Here is an 18,439-nt window from a genome sequence, read left to right as displayed (position 1 = left end):
TTACTAAGAGAACAAGTTTTTTGCTGGTGCAAATAATTTTGGGAACGACAAGAACACATTGTAGATGAAACTTGCTAAGGGAGACCTTCAACTTCAAAAACCAATGAAAAAATCAAATGTGAGCATGCTCTTGTGATATCAACCTTATGTTTAACAATAAGGATTATGAGTGACTTGTTAAATACTTTCACCATACATCAAATTTTGACTGAAGTTTTGCACTTGAGGAAAGATTGTGCCAAAATGATGCCAAAAAACCTCAGAGGACTGTCGAAGAAAAGTGTGCATTGATCTTCTTGAGAGGATGGCAAATGACCACAAATGGTTCAGCTGTGTGATCACAGGTGATGAATTGTGGATTTTTGAGTACGATCCTGAGGTGAAGCGGTACAGTGAGGAGGTGCACATTGAGACATCTCCTTGATTGAAAAAACCTCAAACGAGCAAATCAAAGATCAAAACAACCATGATTTGCTTTTTTGACAGTAGGGGTGTCGTGTATAAAGAATTTGTGCTTTCGGTATGAACTATCAACTGAAGGCTTAACAAAGAGGTCCTTGAAAGGCTCAGGAAAAGGGTGAATTAAATGAGACAGGACATTGCAGACAAGTGGATGCTGCATTCTGACAATTACACATGTCACATAGCCACTCCCATCATGAAATTTTTTTGACCTCGAAAGGAAGTACTGTTGTTCCAAAACACCTCTTCCCCCCTGCATTCGCCTGGCCTGAGTCCTTTCAACTTTTTTCCTTTTCCCAAAACCGAAAAAGTCTTAAAAGGATGTAATTTTTGGACTCTGGAGACATTTCAAAAGAATGTGACCAACATGTTAAGGCCATACCGGCTGAGACCATTCAGCGCTACTATGGGAACAACAACTCTGTCGTTTAGCTGCTGAAGGAAACTATTTTGAAGGGGACAGTATCGTTGATTGAAAAAAATAAAAACTTTGGGAGATAGTCAGTATCATTACTTTTTTCACACATCTCATATGTCTGAACAACATGACTCATTTTACTAGACTTAGTGTCATTCTAGAGGGAAACTTAACCTCTGTGTGAAGAGTGTGGAAAATGTGTTGGATTCCTATTTATGTACCAACACCCCTGGTAAATGAGGGAGCTGTAATTGACAGATCCTCAACTTGTTAATGGTGGTAGAACTCTGTAGCAATGGAATGAATTGCTTGAAGAAATACAGCAACCACCCAGCTTTTGTGTAGCTTTGCTTATTTTGAGCTTCAGCTCATCTTCATTTGGGCTGACACATTTATATTTTGTGGATGTATCTTTCGTATCTTTTGAATTTGGAACTCTACAGCTGCCTCTTGTTCTGTAACTTGTGACACCTTTTCCTGCCTTTAGAGGCATAGCACAAACTCTGTTAGGTTCACTGATGTACTGAATGCAATATGGTGTTAACCATGTGGCCAACATAGTGAATGGTGTGCTGCATTCAGCACATCAGCAAACTTAAAAGTGTTTGTGTTATACTTATTTTAGTTTTCCCATCTACACGTGTCGATATGAATGTTGATGATCTACCTTAGGTTTTGCAGCACAGTAGGGCAGGAAGTTGTCATGATGGTACGCATGAAGTGTTGTATGGAGAGAACTCCTGACCAAGGTGTTTACTTGCTGGTGGTGATAGGCTGGACCTGTCAGTTCTTAAACTGACATTGACCAACTCAGGCTTGGCCTTTACATCATGTTGTGCAGTCATTCATGTGGCCCACATGTTGTACTTTTCTCTGTCTGTGTCTCTATGCAGCGTTTGGACACTCTGCTTCCCTTTAGATTGACTTGTGCTTTGAGTTTGTTTTCCTCTTGCAGGGTCCCACTCCCCAGTTTCCATAGTAGAGCCACCACCAGCTTGAATAGTTATATTTGTGCTGACAGGACAGTTTGGCATTGTTATCATACCTGTGCAGATGCAAAACGTATAAAAGCAGAGATAGGTGCCACAAGTTAGAGAACCACAGACAGCTGCTGCATTCCAAATTTAGGAGATAAAAATGATATATTATGCCATCTGAAGATGGGTGAATGCCTGAAATGTGTCTTGGCATAAATAAAGTTTTCTCTCTTCAAGTAATTCTCAACTTGGCTGATTTTAGTGGTCACTAAGAACATATTCACTCCCATAAACAATGTAGATCAAATTTGGTGTAAGTCTTTTGTATGCATTCATGGACATAAGGTAGTTGTACTATTGCCTCTCCAGTTCTGTTTAAAATATTTTCAGATAAATTAGGTCCACTGACACTGAGTGATATTTCAAGTGTTAGCACATAGAAGCTGAGTGACGTGGTACAGGGTTTAGCCACTGTTTGGCAGGAGTATCATTCAAGTCCCCATCCAGGCATACAGCCTTACATTTTCCATAGCTTCACAAAATCAGTTATTGTGAATGCTGGGATGATTCATAGTATATTTCCTGCCCCTATCCTTGCCCTTCCTGCCCTTGTTCTCCACGTCTAATCACTTTGTTGCAAATTGTTATTCTTTTTAATACTTGTACAATATGTCAGTTAGCATTTAATAATAAATTGTTGTTAGAAGACAGAAAAAATAAAAGTTGACAAGTACAAATTATGATGTTTGGTTGTGTGAAAGTGGCTGTGCCACATGATTGCAATATGGGTTGTGGATTGAGTTGCACTTGAAAGCAAATACTAGACACAGAAAAAACTTGAACATCGCTTGATAATTGCCAGAGTGCTATTGATTCTTTGATTAAATGTAAGGCTGTTGGAAAACGATCTGACTGACAGTGTAAGCAGCAGTCTGTGGCTCTTTGCTGATGATGCTAGAGTGTATTGGAAGGTGGCATTATTTTGTGACTGTACGGAGATGAAAGATGACTTGGACAGGATTTCAGATGACTTAGACAGGATTTCTAGTTGGTGTGATGAATGAGTACTTGTTCAAAATGTGAGAAAATACAAGTTAATGCAGACAAGTAAGAAAAAAATCCTGTAATGGTCGAATACAGCATTAATAGTGTGTGGCTTAACACAGTTAGGTCAAGTTAATATCTAGATGTAACATTGTAAATCAATATTAAATGGAAGGAGCACTAAAGGACAATGGTCTGCTTCAGTTTATTGGGAGAACTTTAGGAGAACATGGCTCATCTATAAAGGAGACCATGTACAGAATGCTAGGGCAACCCATTTTAAGTACAGCTTGTGTGTTTGGAATCCCTCCAGGTCAAATTAAAGGAAATCATTGAGGCAGTTCAGATTTGTTACTGTTAGTTTTATTATTGAGATGCTTTGTAAACTCAAATGTGACTTCTTGGAGGGAAGATTACTCTGTTTTCATGAAACGCTATTGAGAAAATTTAGAGAACCGGCATTTGAAGTGAGCGGTTGAATGATCGTTACTGCCCCCATGTACATTTTGTCTAAGGACCGTGAAGATAAGATAATAGAAATTAAGGCTGGTACTCAGCCATATGGACAGTTGTTTTTCTCTTGTGTTTGTGTTGGAACAGAAAGGGAATAACTAGTAATGGTTCAAAGTAGCCTGTGCCATGTGCCTTTTATGTATGTATGCAGATTTAAATGTACATTCTGCCAGAATGTGGAATACCATATACACTCCTGGAAATTGAAATAAGAACACCGTGAATTCATTGTCCCAGGAAGGGGAAACTTTATTGACACATTCCTGGGGTCAGATACATCACATGATCACACTGACAGAACCACAGGCAACAGAGCATGCACAATGTCGGCACTAGTACAGTGTATATCCACCTTTCGCAGCAATGCAGGCTGCTATTCTCCCATGGAGACGTTCGTAGAGATGCTGGATGTAGTCCTGTGGAACGGCTTGCCATGCCATTTCCACCTGGCACCTCAGCTGGACCAGCGTTCGTGCTGGACGTGCAGACCGCGTGAGACGACGCTTCATCCAGTCCCAAACATGCTCAATGGGGGACAGATCCGGAGATCTTGCTGGCCAGGGTAGTTGACTTACACCTTCTAGAGCACGTTGGGTGGCACGGGATACATGCGGACGTGCATTGTCCTGTTGGAACAGCAAGTTCCCTTGCCGGTCTAGGAATGGTAGAACGATGGGTTCGATGACGGTTTGGATGTACCGTGCACTATTCAGTGTCCCCTCGACGATCACCAGTGGTGTACGGCCAGTGTAGGAGATCGCTCCCCACACCATGATGCCAGGTGTTGGCCCTGTGTGCCTCGGTCGTATGCAGTCCTGATTGTGGCGCTCACCTGCACGGAGCCGAACACGCATACGACCATCATTGGCACCAAGGCAGAAGCGACTCTCATCACTGAAGACGACACGTCTCCATTCGTCCCTCCATTCACACCTGTCGCGACACCACTGGGGGCGGGCTGCACGATGTTGGGGCGTGAGCGGAAGACGGCCTAACGGTGTGCGGGACCGTAGCCCAGCTTCATGGAGACGGTTGCGAATGGTCCTCGCCGATACCCCAGGAGCAACAGTGTCCCTAATTTGCTGGGAAGTGGCGGTGCGGTCCCCTACGGCACTGCGTAGGATCCTACGGTCTTGGCGTGCATCCGTGCGTCGCTGCGGTCCGGTCCCAGGTCGACGGGCACGTGGACCTTCCGCCGACCACTGGCGACAACATCGATGTACTGTGGAGACCTCACGCCCCACGTGTTGAGCAATTCGGCGGTACGTCCACCCGGCCTCCCGCATGCCCACTATACGCCCTCGCTCAAAGTCCGTCAACTGCACATACGGTTCACGTCCACGCTGTCGCGGCATGCTACCAGTGTTAAAGACTGCGATGGAGCTCCGTATGCCACGGTAAACTGGCTGACACTGACGGCGGCGGTGCACAAATGCTGCGCAGCTAGCGCCATTCGACGGCCAACACCGCGGTTCCTGGTGTGTCCGCTGTGCCGTGCGTGTGATCATTGCTTGTACAGCCCTCTCGCAGTGTCCGGAGCAAGTATGGTGGGTCTGACACACCGGTGTCAATGTGTTCTTTTTACCATTTCCAGGAGTGTATGTAGGGACAACATGTGCAACAGTTATTATTACTGACAGTTGACAAAAAATTATCTCTTGAGAATGTTTGTAAAACACACACCCAAACACACACAATTAGTACTTTTTGAAATGCTGAACACGTCACACAACATGCATATTTTGCTTACTAATATCTGAGAACTGTTCATGTATATTGTGAAGAAATCAAATTTTAATAAAAAATCATGTATTGAATGTGCTTATGGTACACTTTCCAGGTCATATGTGCCACTATTGCTTTTGGAATGGGCATTGATAAACCTGATGTGAGATTTGTTGTCCATTACTCATTGCCTAAATCTATAGAGGGTTACTACCAGGAGTCAGGAAGAGCGGGTCGTGATGGCGAGCTCTCAGAATGTATACTATTCTATTCGTTTGCAGACAAAAATAGAATAGCCAAAATGATAGACTGTAAGTAAATTTTTGGATGAAACTGCCACTCTCATATTATTACCTTTTTTTTGTTGTTGTGTTTTTCTCAGTTGTTGTATCTTTTTATTTTTAATAATTTTCAGTTAAACAAATATAAATAAAAAAACTAACTTTACAGATACGAGTGATGTAAATAATAAGAAACAAAATTTTTGTGTGCTACATTAAATGGAAATTGTCATGAAATCACCACAAACACTTACACACAACAATCGTGGCTCCTGCTTTTATAACACTAGAAATTTCTTCTAGAAAAAGAAAAGAACTGGGAAGAAACCAAGAAAAATTGGAAGACTGTTGTGCCCAAATCAAAATGATTTCCTGCACAAATTATTTCAGTTTCTGGCTCCCTAGTGTCTAATAATATTTGTTGTTTGATCTTGTGCAGAATAGTATCATAGATAAGAAAGGAAAAAGCGTAAAGGTAGATGTAAGGAAAGTTAACATTGTGCCTACTACATGTGAAGGACATCAGTCATCATTTACCCAATAGGAATTAAATGTGGAGGACCTGTAGTTCAAATTCAAACATATTGTAGGATACATGACACATAAGTAGCTTACATATAAATAGCCAATGTTAGAAAGACTCCAGTGTGGTTCAATAACAGTAATAGGAAGTGGATCTGCTTTGCAGGTAACCAAAAAATCTCAAAACACCCAGATTGGGTTTAAAAAGAAAAATAGACTTGTGAAAGATGTGTTCTGTAAGTTTGAAATCGACTTTGTCTAAATAATTAGCCATAAAACCTAGGGAGTTATGGCTATCAGTTAACATAACTGTTCAAAATCTTCAGCAGTGTCATAGATTGACCACACATGTATTGAATTTCAGGATGACAAAATAAGGCATGGATTCTAAATCCTGTTTCCTGAAATTAGATAATGTAATATCGTCATATGAGTGACAACATGACAAATAATTGAGTGGACAGTTAACAATCAAAGCCAGTCGATAGCCACTAAATTTGTTGGGGGATTCTGTATCACTTATGCAATGGAACTGCCTCTTCTTCTGGCAGTTGTTTACCATAGCAAGGACACAAGTCCTTCCAATTTTTGCAAGAAATTACAGGCTGATACTCTTATTGAGAGAATATTCTACGTCCGAACCATCAATGCTCTCGACTCGGGGTAAATGCTTATAGAAGGTCCAGCTGTTTACAATAGATATGGTCAGGCAAGCACCATCTACATGCATGAATTTTGAAATATATTACAAAGAAACAGGCTGATACTCTTATTGAGAGAATATTCTACGTCCGAACTGAAGTGTTGGCAGAAGAGCCAACACCGTGTTGCTAGAGGAGGCCGAAATGCACGCTTTTAAGCTCACGCAAACTGGAGTGAGGTCTGGAACAGTTAAGGGAATTAATAGTAGCAAATAAAGTACATAGTTGATGTAATACTTAACTTTAATCCATAATTGGTGTACATTGCTCTTGTTTATATATGTTTTATAATCTCAATATCAAATGCTATGGCGTCTTGCTAGGTCGTAGCAAATGACGTAGCTGAAGGCTATGCTAACTATCGTCTCGGCAAATGAGAGCGTATTTGTCAGTGAACCATTGCTATTAACGTCGGCTGTACAACTGGGGCGAGTGCTAGTAAGTCTCTCTAGACCTGCCGTGTGGTGGCGCTCGGTCTGCAATCACTGACAGTGCGACACGCGGGTCCGACGTATACTAACGGACCGCGGCCGATTTAAAGGCTACCACCTAACACGTGTGGTGTCTGGCAGTGACACCACACGAACCATCAATGCTCTCGACTTTGGGTAAATGCTTATAGAAGCTCCAGCTGTTTACAATAGATATGGTCAGGCAAGCACCAACTACATGCATGAATTTTGAAATATATTACAAAGAAAGGTGGGAATTTCAGGAGATGGGACCTGCATAAACTGAAAGGACCAGAGGTTGTACAGAGTTTCAGGGAGAGCATAAGGGAACAAATGGCAGGAATGGGGGAAAGAAATACAGTAGAAGAAGAATGGGTAGCTTTGAGGAATGAAATAGTGAAGGCAGCAGAGGATCAAGTAGGTAAAAAGACGAGGGCTAGTAGAAATCCTTGGGTAACAGAAGAGATACTGAATTTAATTGATGAAAGGAGAAAATACAAAAATTTAGTAAGTGAAACAGGCAAAAAGGAATACAAACGTCTCAAAAATGAGATCGACAGGAAGTGCAAAATGGCTAAGCAGGGATGGCTAGAGGACAAATGTAAGGATGTAGAGGCTTATCTCACGAAGGGTAAGATAGATACTGCCTACAGGACAATTAGAGAGACCTTTGGAGAAAAGAGAACCACCTGCATGAATATCAAGAGCTCAGATGGAAACCCAGTTCTAAGCAAAGAAGGGAAAGCAGAAAGGTGGAAGGAGTATATAGAGCGTCTATACAGGGGCGATGTTCTTAAGGACAATATTATGGAAATGGAAGAGGAGGTAGATGAAGATGAAATGGGAGATATGATACTGCGTGAAGAGTTTGACAGAGCACTGAAAGACCTAAGTCGAAACAAGGCCCCAGGAGTAGACAATATTCCAATAGACCTACTGACAGCCTTGGGAGAGCCAGTCCTGACAAAACTCTACCATATGGTGAGCAAGATGTATGAGACGGGCGAAATTCCCTCAGACTTTAAGAAGAATATAATAATTCCAATCCCAAAGAAAGCAGGTGTTGACAGATGTGAAAATTACCGAACTATCAGTTGCAAAATACTCACGTGAATTCTTTGCAGACAGGTAGAAGCCAACCTCGGTGAAGATAACTTTGGATTCCGTAGAAATGTTGGAACACGTGAGGCAATAGTGCCCCTACGACTTATCTTAGAAGAAAGATTAAGGAAAGGCAAACCTACATTTCTAGCATTTGTAGACTTAGAGAAAGCTTTTGACAATGTTGACTGGAATACTCTTTCAAATTCTGAAGGTGGCAGGGGTAAAATACAGGGAGCGAAAGGCTATTTACAATTTGTGCAGAAATCAGATGGCAGTTATAAGAGTCGAGGAGCATGAAAGGGAAGCAGTGGTTGGGAAGGAAGTGAGGCAGGGTTGTAGCCTATCCCCAATGCTATTCAATCTGTATATTGAGCAAGCAGTAAAGGAAACAAAAGAAAAGTTCGGAGTAGGTATTAAAATCCATGGAGAAGAAATAAAAACTTTGAGGTTTGCTGATGACATTGTAATTCTGTCAGAGACAGCAAAGGACTTGGAAGAGCAGTTGAACGGAATGGACAGTGTCTTGAAAGGAGGGTATAAGATGAACATCAACAAAAGCAAAACGAGAATAATGGAATGTAGTCGAATTAAGTCGGGTGATGCTGAGGGAATTAGATTAGGAAATGAGACACTTAACGTAGTAAAGGAGTTTTGCTATGTGGAGAGCAAAATAACTGATGGTGGTCGAAGTAGAGAGGATATAAAATGTAGACTGTCAATGGCAAGGAAAGCATTTCTGAAGAAGAGAAATTTGTTAACATCGAGTATTGATTTAAGTGTCACACGACAACAACATTACAAAGAAAAGAATGAGTGAATAAACAAGTTGTTGTTGTTGTGGTCTTCAGTCCTGAGACTGGTTTGATGCAGCTCTCCATGCTACTCTATCCTGTACAAGCTTTTTCATCTCCCAGTACCTACTGCAACCTACATCCTTCTGAATCTGCTTAGTGTATTCATCTCTTGGTCTCCCTCTACGATTTTTACCCTCCACGCTGCCCTCCAATACTAAATTGGTGATCCCTTGATGCCTCAGAACATGTCCTACCAACCGATCCCTTCTTCTGGTCAAGTTGTGCCACAAACTTCTCTTCTCCCCAATCTTATTCAATACTTCCTCATTAGTTATGTGATCTACGCATCTAATCTTCAGCATTCTTCTGTAGCACCACATTTCGAAAGCTTCTATTCTCTTCTTGTCCAAACTATTAATAAACAAGTAACTATGCTAAATAAAATAATGGTAACCTAACAGAAACAAACAAAAATTTAGTCAATACAGTCACAAAGTTAAGTTTGAGTACCATATATTGTTCAGTCAAAACACGAAAAATATGATGTCCTTACATCCAGTAATTAAACGCATATGGGTATTCACATAAAAGTTCATAAATTGATTGCACGAATAGTGAATAATCGTTGGCTGATTCCCAAAGTAAATAAGCTGTCATGAAAGCAGAACCAAGATCCATGTCCTGACTATTCATTAATACTCAAGTTTGTCAGTGATACTGCTTCATTCACTGCAAAAGTACATCACAAAATATGACTCTTGCAAAGTTAGTGTTCCAGTTGTGAAAACTTACAGCACTTGAAAGCAACATGAAAAAGTATTAAAGCCCAGTGAGTTGCTCAGATTCTACTACTTATAAAACTTTCAAGTGTTGGAACTATGTGGCTGGCTTGCCACGAAAATATAAGTTCCACTCCTGCCAAAAGCTAAACAGATTCACCACACCACACCAGCCCATGATACAAGACCACATGAATAGTCCAGGAGGCACAGCTCCTGTTTCAAACATTAGGAATCCATACCACACTATTCGTAAAGGGCAACCATACTTGGGGCAAGGGGGTGGTGGTGATGGTGGCGGTGGTGAACATCCCCCCCTCTCTCCTTTCACCCCTCCACCCCCCACCCGCCCTCTTCCGCAGCTCTCAGGGAAAGGAAAAAAATATAGTGAACTCAGGTGTTTTTCTTTCAAGGAAGTGATTTAAATGTTGGTACTGGACAGGTTTTTGACAGGGTTGGAACAGTAGCTTTATTTATGGCCACTTACAAGTCACTGTTCTTCTTACAAAATATTAAAAATACCTCAAACCCCAGGTCTAGCCCCCCACCTGCACTCCACCTACAGACTACCATATGGGCACCCTTGCTATTTATGTTCACATCTTGCATCAAACCAGTCTCAGGACTGAAGACCACAACAACAAACAACATCTTCTCACAATATTGTGCTGAAATGGCCATAACTTAAATTGCATTGTTTTTGTTAATAGTAAATGTATTGAAAGGAGCAGTTCCCCATGCTGGTCATGTTCCAAACTTTTGAAACATTCTCGCATGCATGTGATGCTAAATATTAATAAAAACATGATGTGCCATTGTGCACAACTGTTGAAATAATATGTTTTTATAGGCACAAATATGGTATATCAAATCAGAGCATAACTTACTACTCATTTACATGGTGCTCTTGATTTTTACGTAGCACTCACCATATTTGAATTATGGTTGATTTAATGGGAGGCATGTCTCAGATTACATAATGCTGAATTTGATGCAGAAATAGCTTACATACCTAAACAGAAATACATTTATGAAAAGAGTAAGGTTACAGGGTGACATTTACTGATGTCATGATTCATGTAATTATTGCAGTTAATTTTATTAAGCAGTTTTAACCAAAGTGTTTCTCTGGATCCATTCAAGTTGCAGCCAGTGTGTGTCATTATTCGTTCACTGTGCAGTTCAGCTATAGTATGACATATTGTTTATGATTATAGCAGTTTTGATTTACCAGTAGCATTGCTTATAACACTAAATCTCAGTAATTAAAAACCTGAGTTTGCGCAGCATCATGCAACGCTGCATCGATCTTGTGATGTTGGGATGCATGATTTGATATCCTCATTTATTTTCTAGATCCATTGCATTCAGTTTTAGTATTTTTCTCTGTAATATTTGCAAGTAATATTTAATTTTTGGAAAGTAACACCTTTTCACTGAGCATGTGCCCATCACTGACTCAAAGAACAGAACCCTTTTAGTGATTTTTCGGTAGCTATCTGCAGTAACCTGCCTTTGTACTCATCACCCTTCTTTGGTCAACTCACGAAACTCCATGTTGCAGCATGAGTGTATGTCCAGAATCACTACTTAGACTGAATCTGCTGTCATCTGAAAAGAGCGCATGACGCCATACCTCGTTTGTGTAGGGTCTATGCTGTTGGCAACATTGAAAATGGTGTCACAGATGTCTAGATGTCAGCAGAACACATACTGGTCAGGACAAAGAGATGACCCCCATGCAGTCGCCATGCTGCTGTAGAGCATCAGACTGCGTGCCTTGCAGTCGTATTAAATGTAATTGCAATTGCATCTGCTGTTTGATGTTGGTCTCTTCTTGCCTGTAGTACATTGGATATCAGGGTACAGGTGGGGATAAGAGAAGAGTGCTGTCTGACAGTGTGTGCAGGGACTAGATGTATGCATGACAAGACTGCCAGTCGCACCCTCGGAAGGCTGTGGGGCAGGTAGATTGGAGATGAGGAGGGGGCAAGGGCAACTACGTAGAAGAAGAGCAGGGAAGGAGAAAGACAGGCAGATGTGATGGGAGAGGGCAGTACGCAGTGAGGATCAGGGGACACGAATAGAGAGGAGTTGAAAGGATAATGGGGGCTAAAACTCGTGTATGGAGAGTGTGGGGACAGCAGGTTGAGGGCATGACAATTTCAGGAGCAGAGAATGTATTGTTTGGATAACTCCCATCTGCCCAGTTCAGAAGAGCTGGTGATGGAGGGGAGGACCCATATGGCTTGGGCAGTGAAGCCATTGAAATCAAGTATGTTATGTTTAGCTGCATGTTGTGACCCAGGGTTGTGTTCCATGCTTTTGACCACAGTTTGGCAGTGGCCATTCATCCTGGTGAACAGCTGGTTGGTACTCATACCAATATAAAGTGCTGTGTAATGAGTGCAACAGACCTGGTATATAACAAGGATGCTTTTACAGGTGGCCCAACCAAGTGCGGTGTGGCTGGGTTAGGCGGGTCTTGCATCTGGGTTTTTCAAAGGGATATGATCCCTGTGTCAACGGAGTTGGGATTGGGAGTAGTGTAGGATTGGATTCAGATGTTGTACAGGTTGGGTGGGCAATGGAATAACACTTTAGGAGAGATGTGAAGGTTCATGGGTAGGATGTCCCTCATTTAAGGCATGATGATAGGTAATCGGAGTCCTGATGAATGATGTGGTTCAGTTGTTCCAGTCCAAGATTGTATTGGGTGAGAAAGGGAACACTCCTTTGCAGCTCTGGTTCTTGGGGATCTGTGGGGAAATTGCACAGGGGATCTGTTTGTGAATTAGATGTGGGTGATAGTGCCTTTCTTTGGAGGCTGTGGTGAGACCTTAAGCAAATTGGGCAAGTGAGTTCTTGTCACTGCTGTCATTGGGTGGCCAGGCTGTATGGAAGATACTTTTTGGTGTGGAAGGGAAGTCCAGCTGCCGAAATGCAGGTACAGTTGGTGACTGGTGACTTTAATGTGGGCAGGGGTGTGGATGGAGCCACCACAGTGGAGGAAGCCAAAATCCAGGATGGTGGCACATTGGGTTGACGAGTTCCAAATGAAGTGGATGAGAAAGAAGGTGTTAAGTTTATGAAGGAACGAGGATAGAGTGCCTTGCTCCTGCATCCTGGTCATTGAGATATCAACAATAAACCTGAACCACACCAGGGGTTTTGGAGGCTAGGAAGGTTTCCTGTAGATAGCCCAGAAACAGGTTGGAGTAGGAGGGTGACATGGCGTGCACTTTGCTGTGCCATAGTGCTTTTTCTATACCTTCATTTAAAAACGGAAGTAGCTGTGTGTTTGGATAAAGTTAGTAAGGTGCTTAACAAATGATGTAGAGGGTTGGAGTCTGAAGGACTATGGGAAAGTTAGTGTTCAATAGTGACAAGGCTGTGGGCATGACAGATGTTGGTGTTTAGGGAAGTGGCATCAACAAGGATGAGTAGGGAGCTAGTATAGGATGGTGGAAAGTCGGCGAAGGAAGTGGTTGGTATATTTGATTTGGGAGGCTATGTTAATTCCAACATGATTAAATTTGGGTGTGGGGCTGAAGGTAGGGCTGAAATTTTAACTGAGGATTTTGGTGGAAAGATTAACAACAGTGTTCCAGGAATCTTTCAGCTCTGGATTTGGTGGTGTTGGCAAGGAGTTTTGGGGTATGTGGCAGGTTGAAAAGGTCAGCTAGGCAAGCTCTGGGTGCTTTGAGGAGGAACAGTGTGGGTGGGACAGAGGTTGGATAGTGGTGCCCCAGGGTGGTAGTAGGATGTCAGCAGGTTCTTTCAGAGGTATAAGAGATGGTTGTGTGATGTCTGTGCCATTAAGATGTGTTTTTGTGATACCAGGTTTGTGAGGCCCACAGATTGATGGAATTTGAGAAAACATGACAGTCATTGTGAAAGGAGGGGTGGGATCCTCAGGCCATTTGGGGGATTGCTTGGTATAGACAGCATTTAAGGAGCAGTATGTGGGACTAGTTTTGGCCAGGGAATGGGATATTTTTTGAACATGTACAAAAAGATATAGCAGTGATCTACTGTGGCAGTGACAGCATTGGAAAAATGTGAATGAAGCAAAAATGAGTGAATGAAGTAGTTAGATGGTTGTGAGGCGAGCTGGATAACAAAAGGACATGTAAAATACGTACAGGCACATCACAACATGCACAGATATGTGAAAATACATACAAATACATAAAAGTATGCACGATCAAGTAAAAATATGCAAAAATGCATAGAGTGTGTAAAATTACACAGAAACACTCACACATACTTAAAAAATGTACAGAAATGTGGGAGAAAAGTAATTGATGAGGTATGTTAGTGTTTGCACATTGGGATAAAGGAAAAGGGGGGGGGGAGGGGGATTGGTTAGGTCAAGGTTCACAAGTTAGTGTGGAAAACAAAATAAAATATGCGAGGATGAGGGAGGTAATTATTGGTGGGAAGAATTTTCAGCTTGAGATGCTGCACCAACAGTTCTTGTGGTCACATAGCTGTGTGTTGTTCATAGACAAGATTATTGACACAGTGTGGTCAGAAGACTAGAGTGCTAGCAGTTTGGAAGATGTTGAAAAAACATGGTAAAGAAGAAAAGAACAGACTCTGACAAGAGTAGTGCTTTAGAGAATTGTAACAGAGGAAGAAATTGTAGGGTTGTGGGATGGAAGAAAAGTCGTTTGGCAAAATCAAATGGAAACTCCTGGTTGGAATATCAAAAATATTACAAAAAAGGCATATATTGCTACACACCGTAAAGATGACACATTGAGTTACAGACTGTTACATGTTTAGCTTTTGGCCAAAGCCTTCTTCACAAAAGGAGAAAAAGAAGAAAAGAAAAAAACACACTTGCAAAAGCAAGCACACCTCACACACACTGGACCATCACTAGCAGATTGGACCAGAATGCAATTGTAACATTGAGCAGCAGCCAACAGTGGGTCAGGGGAGGGGGAGGAATGGCAGAGTACAGGTTGGTGGGAAAGAATAGCACTGTCTGGTGCAACATGCAGGGATTAGATGAAGGTGTGATAAGGCTGCCATGTGCAGTGTCAGGAGGCTGCGCAACAGGGAGTTCAGGGAAGGAGGGGATGCTTTAAAGAAAAGGATCAGGGAAGCAGAAAGACATATGGATGCGTTGACAGAGGGCAGCACAGAAAGAGGGTGAGGAGACAAGAATAGAGAGGAGTTGATAGGACAGAGGGAATGGAAATAGTTGGGTGGAGGGTGTGGAGGCAGTAGGTTACTTAGCTTGCAGTCGGGATGATCTCGGGAGCAGAGAATTTGTTGTAAGAATAACTTCCATTTGCACAGTGCAGAAAATCTGGTGGTGGAGGGAAGAATCCAGATGGCTTGGGTAGTGAAGCAGCCATTGAAATCAAGTGTGTTATGTTCAACTGCAAGCTGTGCCACAGGGTAGTCTACTTCGCTGTTGGCCGCAGTTTGGCAGTGGTCATTCATCCTGATGGACAGTATTTGGTAATCATACCAATATAAAAGCTGTGCAATCATTGCAGCACAGCTGTTATATGACATGGCTGCTTTCACAGGTGGCCCAGCCTCTGAGGGGGTAAGATAGGCCTGTGAGACTGGAATAGGAAGTGCTGGGTTACTAGATTGGGCAGTTCGTGCACCCTGGCAGAATTGAAGCTGTGAGGACGGGACATTGTGTCGTGCTTGGGTAGCTCTGTTGGTAGAGCACTTGCCTGCAAAAGGCAAAGGTCCCGAGTTTGAGTCTCGGTCCTGCACACAGTTTTAATCTGTCAGGAAGTTTCATGTCGGTGCACACTCCGCTGCAGAGTGAAAATCTCATTCTGGAAACATCCCCCAGGCTGTGGCTAAGCCATGTCTCCGCAATATCCTTTCTGCCAGGAGTGCTAGTTCTGCAAGGTTCACAGAAGAACTTCTGTGAAGTTTGGAAGGTAGGAGATGAGGTACTGGCAGAATTGAAGCTGGGAGGACGGATCGTGAGTCATGCTTGAGTAGCTCAGTTGGTAGAGTACTCGCCCGCGAAAGGCAGAGGTCCCGAGTTCGAGTTTCGGTCCGGCACACAGTTTTAATCTGCCAGGAAGTTTCACAGTGTTCCTCCTTGCCAATACCTCATAGCAACCAGACTCTCCATAGCTGACTTTTTCAACCTGCTACATCCTCCAGAACTCTCACTCAAAACTATACAAAATCCAGAACCCAAACAAATCCAAAATATGGTAGTTAACCTTTCCCCCAGAAAACACAATCCTACAGAAGTTTCCATCCTATCCAAACATCTTGCCATTAGCACTACACCAAATTTAATTATGATGGACTTTGCAATTACTTACTCTCCTTCTCCCAATCCATGCAGTGGAAACACTTTTTTGCTACTCTACCTCTCCCAATTCATACCACCATCTAACTGTGATCCTCCCCCTCTCTGATCTAACAACTCCCTGCTCACCTATCAGAAATTCCTTACTTCAAACTTTGCCTCATCATCTTCCCCCAGGTCCCTACCTGAGAACTACAACCTTTCAGCAGAAGAAAGGATAGTCATTCACAAAATCAAAACAAATCCTGATCTAATCATCCTACCTGCAAGACAAAGTTCCCCCACTGTCATGTGTCATGAACTGCAGAGAGTATCTAGCAGAAATTAATGTCCTTCATACTCCAGGTCCAGCACTTCATTTGTCATACACCGTACTAACTTTATTCTAACATGCAGCTTCTACTCCTGTGAAGGGAAGGTGTACAGACAAACCCACAGCACAGCCAAGGGCATCTCCATCACACCCTCCTATGCCAAGCTGTTTCTGGGTCATCTAGAAAAAACCTTCCTAGTCTCCCAAAATCTAAAAACCTTGCTATGGTCCAGGTTCATTGAGGATATCTTCATGATCTAGACTCAGGGCCAGTACACCCTATCTACATTCCTTCACATCCTCAACACCTTCTCTGCCATCTGCTTCACCTAAACCACCTCAACCAAGGTTGCCACCTTCCAGTACGTTGACTACTTACTCTCTTGTGTCTCCATCCACACCTCTGTCTACATTAAACCCACCAATCACCAACAGTTCCTGCTTTTCAACAGCTGCCATCCCTTCTATACAAAAAAAATCCCTCACATGCAGCCTGGCAACCTGGAGATGGCATATATGCAGTGACGAGAACTGCCTTGCCCACTATGCTGATGGTTTCACCAAGGCCTTCACAGACAGACACGATCTCCCCAGAACTAGTCTGCAGACAAATCACCTGTGCTGCTTTCCCACATACCCCCAGTCATCCCACGACCCCAAGAGCTAACTACAAAGGAGTGCCCCCTTGTTACCACTACCACCCTGGACTGGAACAACTGACCGCATCTTTTGCCAGGGCTTTGATCACCTATCATCATACCTGAAATGAGGGACATCCTTTCCGCTCCCCCTAAAGTGGTGTTCTATAGCCCACCCAACCTCCAGGTCATTCTAGTCGATTCCTATGCCACACCCAATCCCAGCCCCTTGCCACAGGGATCATATCCCTACAGAAGACTGAAGTGCAAGACCTGCCCAACCAATTCATACTGCACTTCCTGTTCCATTCCTATCAGAGGCTTTTCTTGCTCAATCACAGGTCAGGCTACTGTTGAAAGCAGCCGTGTCATGTACCAGCTCTGCTGCAATTGTTGCACAGCTTTTTATATTGGTATGGCTACAACCAGGTGTCCATCAGAATGAATTGCCACTGCCCTGTGACTGATATTGCAGCTGAACATAACATACCTGATTCCAATGGCTGCTTCACAACCAGGGCTATCTGTATCCTCCCCTCCATCACCAGCTTTTCTGAACTGCGCAAATGGAAGTTACTCTTACAACAAATTCACCATTCTCAAAATTATCCCAGCCTCAACCTACAGTAGCCTACTGTCCCCACACCACCCATCCAACAGTTTCCACACCCTCTGTCCTCTCACCTCCTCCCTATTCACATCGCCTCAGACTCATACCCATTGTGTACCACCCTCTGCCAAACCACATGCCCATCGTTCCCCTTCCCTTCTCCTCTTCTTTTCCACTCCCTGTTACTCTCTGCCCTCCCCACCATCTTTCCCCATGGCCTACCAACGCTGCACCAGGGTGTCCTATCATTCTCTGTCGAGTCCCAGCATGCTCCGCCAAATGCAGCATGTTCGCCCCCCCCCCCCCCCCTTTCCATACTTGTACCCTGCTATCCTTCCCCCTTCCCTGCTCCAGTCTATGTTACTGCTCAATGTGATGGTTGCATTCTGGTCTGAGCTGCTGATGACAGCAGTCATGTATGCATGAGGTGTGCTCGCTTTTGTGAATGTGTTTGTTTTTTGTCAGAAGGAGGCCACGGCCGAATTCTAAACATGAAACAGTCTTTTCGCTGTGCTTGTCTGCAATTCAATCTGTCATCTTTACGCTGAGTAGTAATGTATCCTTTTCATGATATTTTTGATAGAACAGTGAGACGTTTAGGCATTAGTGCCTGCAGCAATTTAAAATGAAATTTAACTACAAAGAAGACTGCTCACAAAATTCCTCTCCAACTTGTTTTTAAATATGAGTCCTATGTCTGGAATCTTTATCAAACAGATTTAACAAACACTAGAAAATAACTCTCAGGGAGAAACTGACCAGTTCAATTTTGTCACGTTTTCTTCTCCAGAGAGAGAGA

The 18,439-nt window shown here is 42.9% G+C and overlaps 1 protein-coding gene across 1 annotated transcript in view; it reads left to right on the top strand.

Annotated features, from left to right (window-relative positions):
• The window catches only part of LOC124709129 (Bloom syndrome protein homolog), a 189,955-nt gene that overhangs the window by 125,095 nt on the left and 46,421 nt on the right, over positions 1-18,439 (top strand). Inside the window, exon 17 of the mRNA XM_047240790.1 lies at positions 5,255-5,450. Within this exon, the coding sequence (XP_047096746.1) occupies positions 5,255-5,450 (196 nt within the window). The remainder of the gene's footprint in view (positions 1-5,254; positions 5,451-18,439) is intronic.

The sequence above is a fragment of the Schistocerca piceifrons genome, chromosome 7 (genome assembly GCF_021461385.2).
Source record: "Schistocerca piceifrons isolate TAMUIC-IGC-003096 chromosome 7, iqSchPice1.1, whole genome shotgun sequence".
Classification (NCBI taxonomy): domain Eukaryota; kingdom Metazoa; phylum Arthropoda; class Insecta; order Orthoptera; family Acrididae; genus Schistocerca; species Schistocerca piceifrons.
The sequence above is the reverse complement of the archived record's forward strand: the minus strand, read 5'-3'. Positions and strand labels throughout refer to the sequence as shown.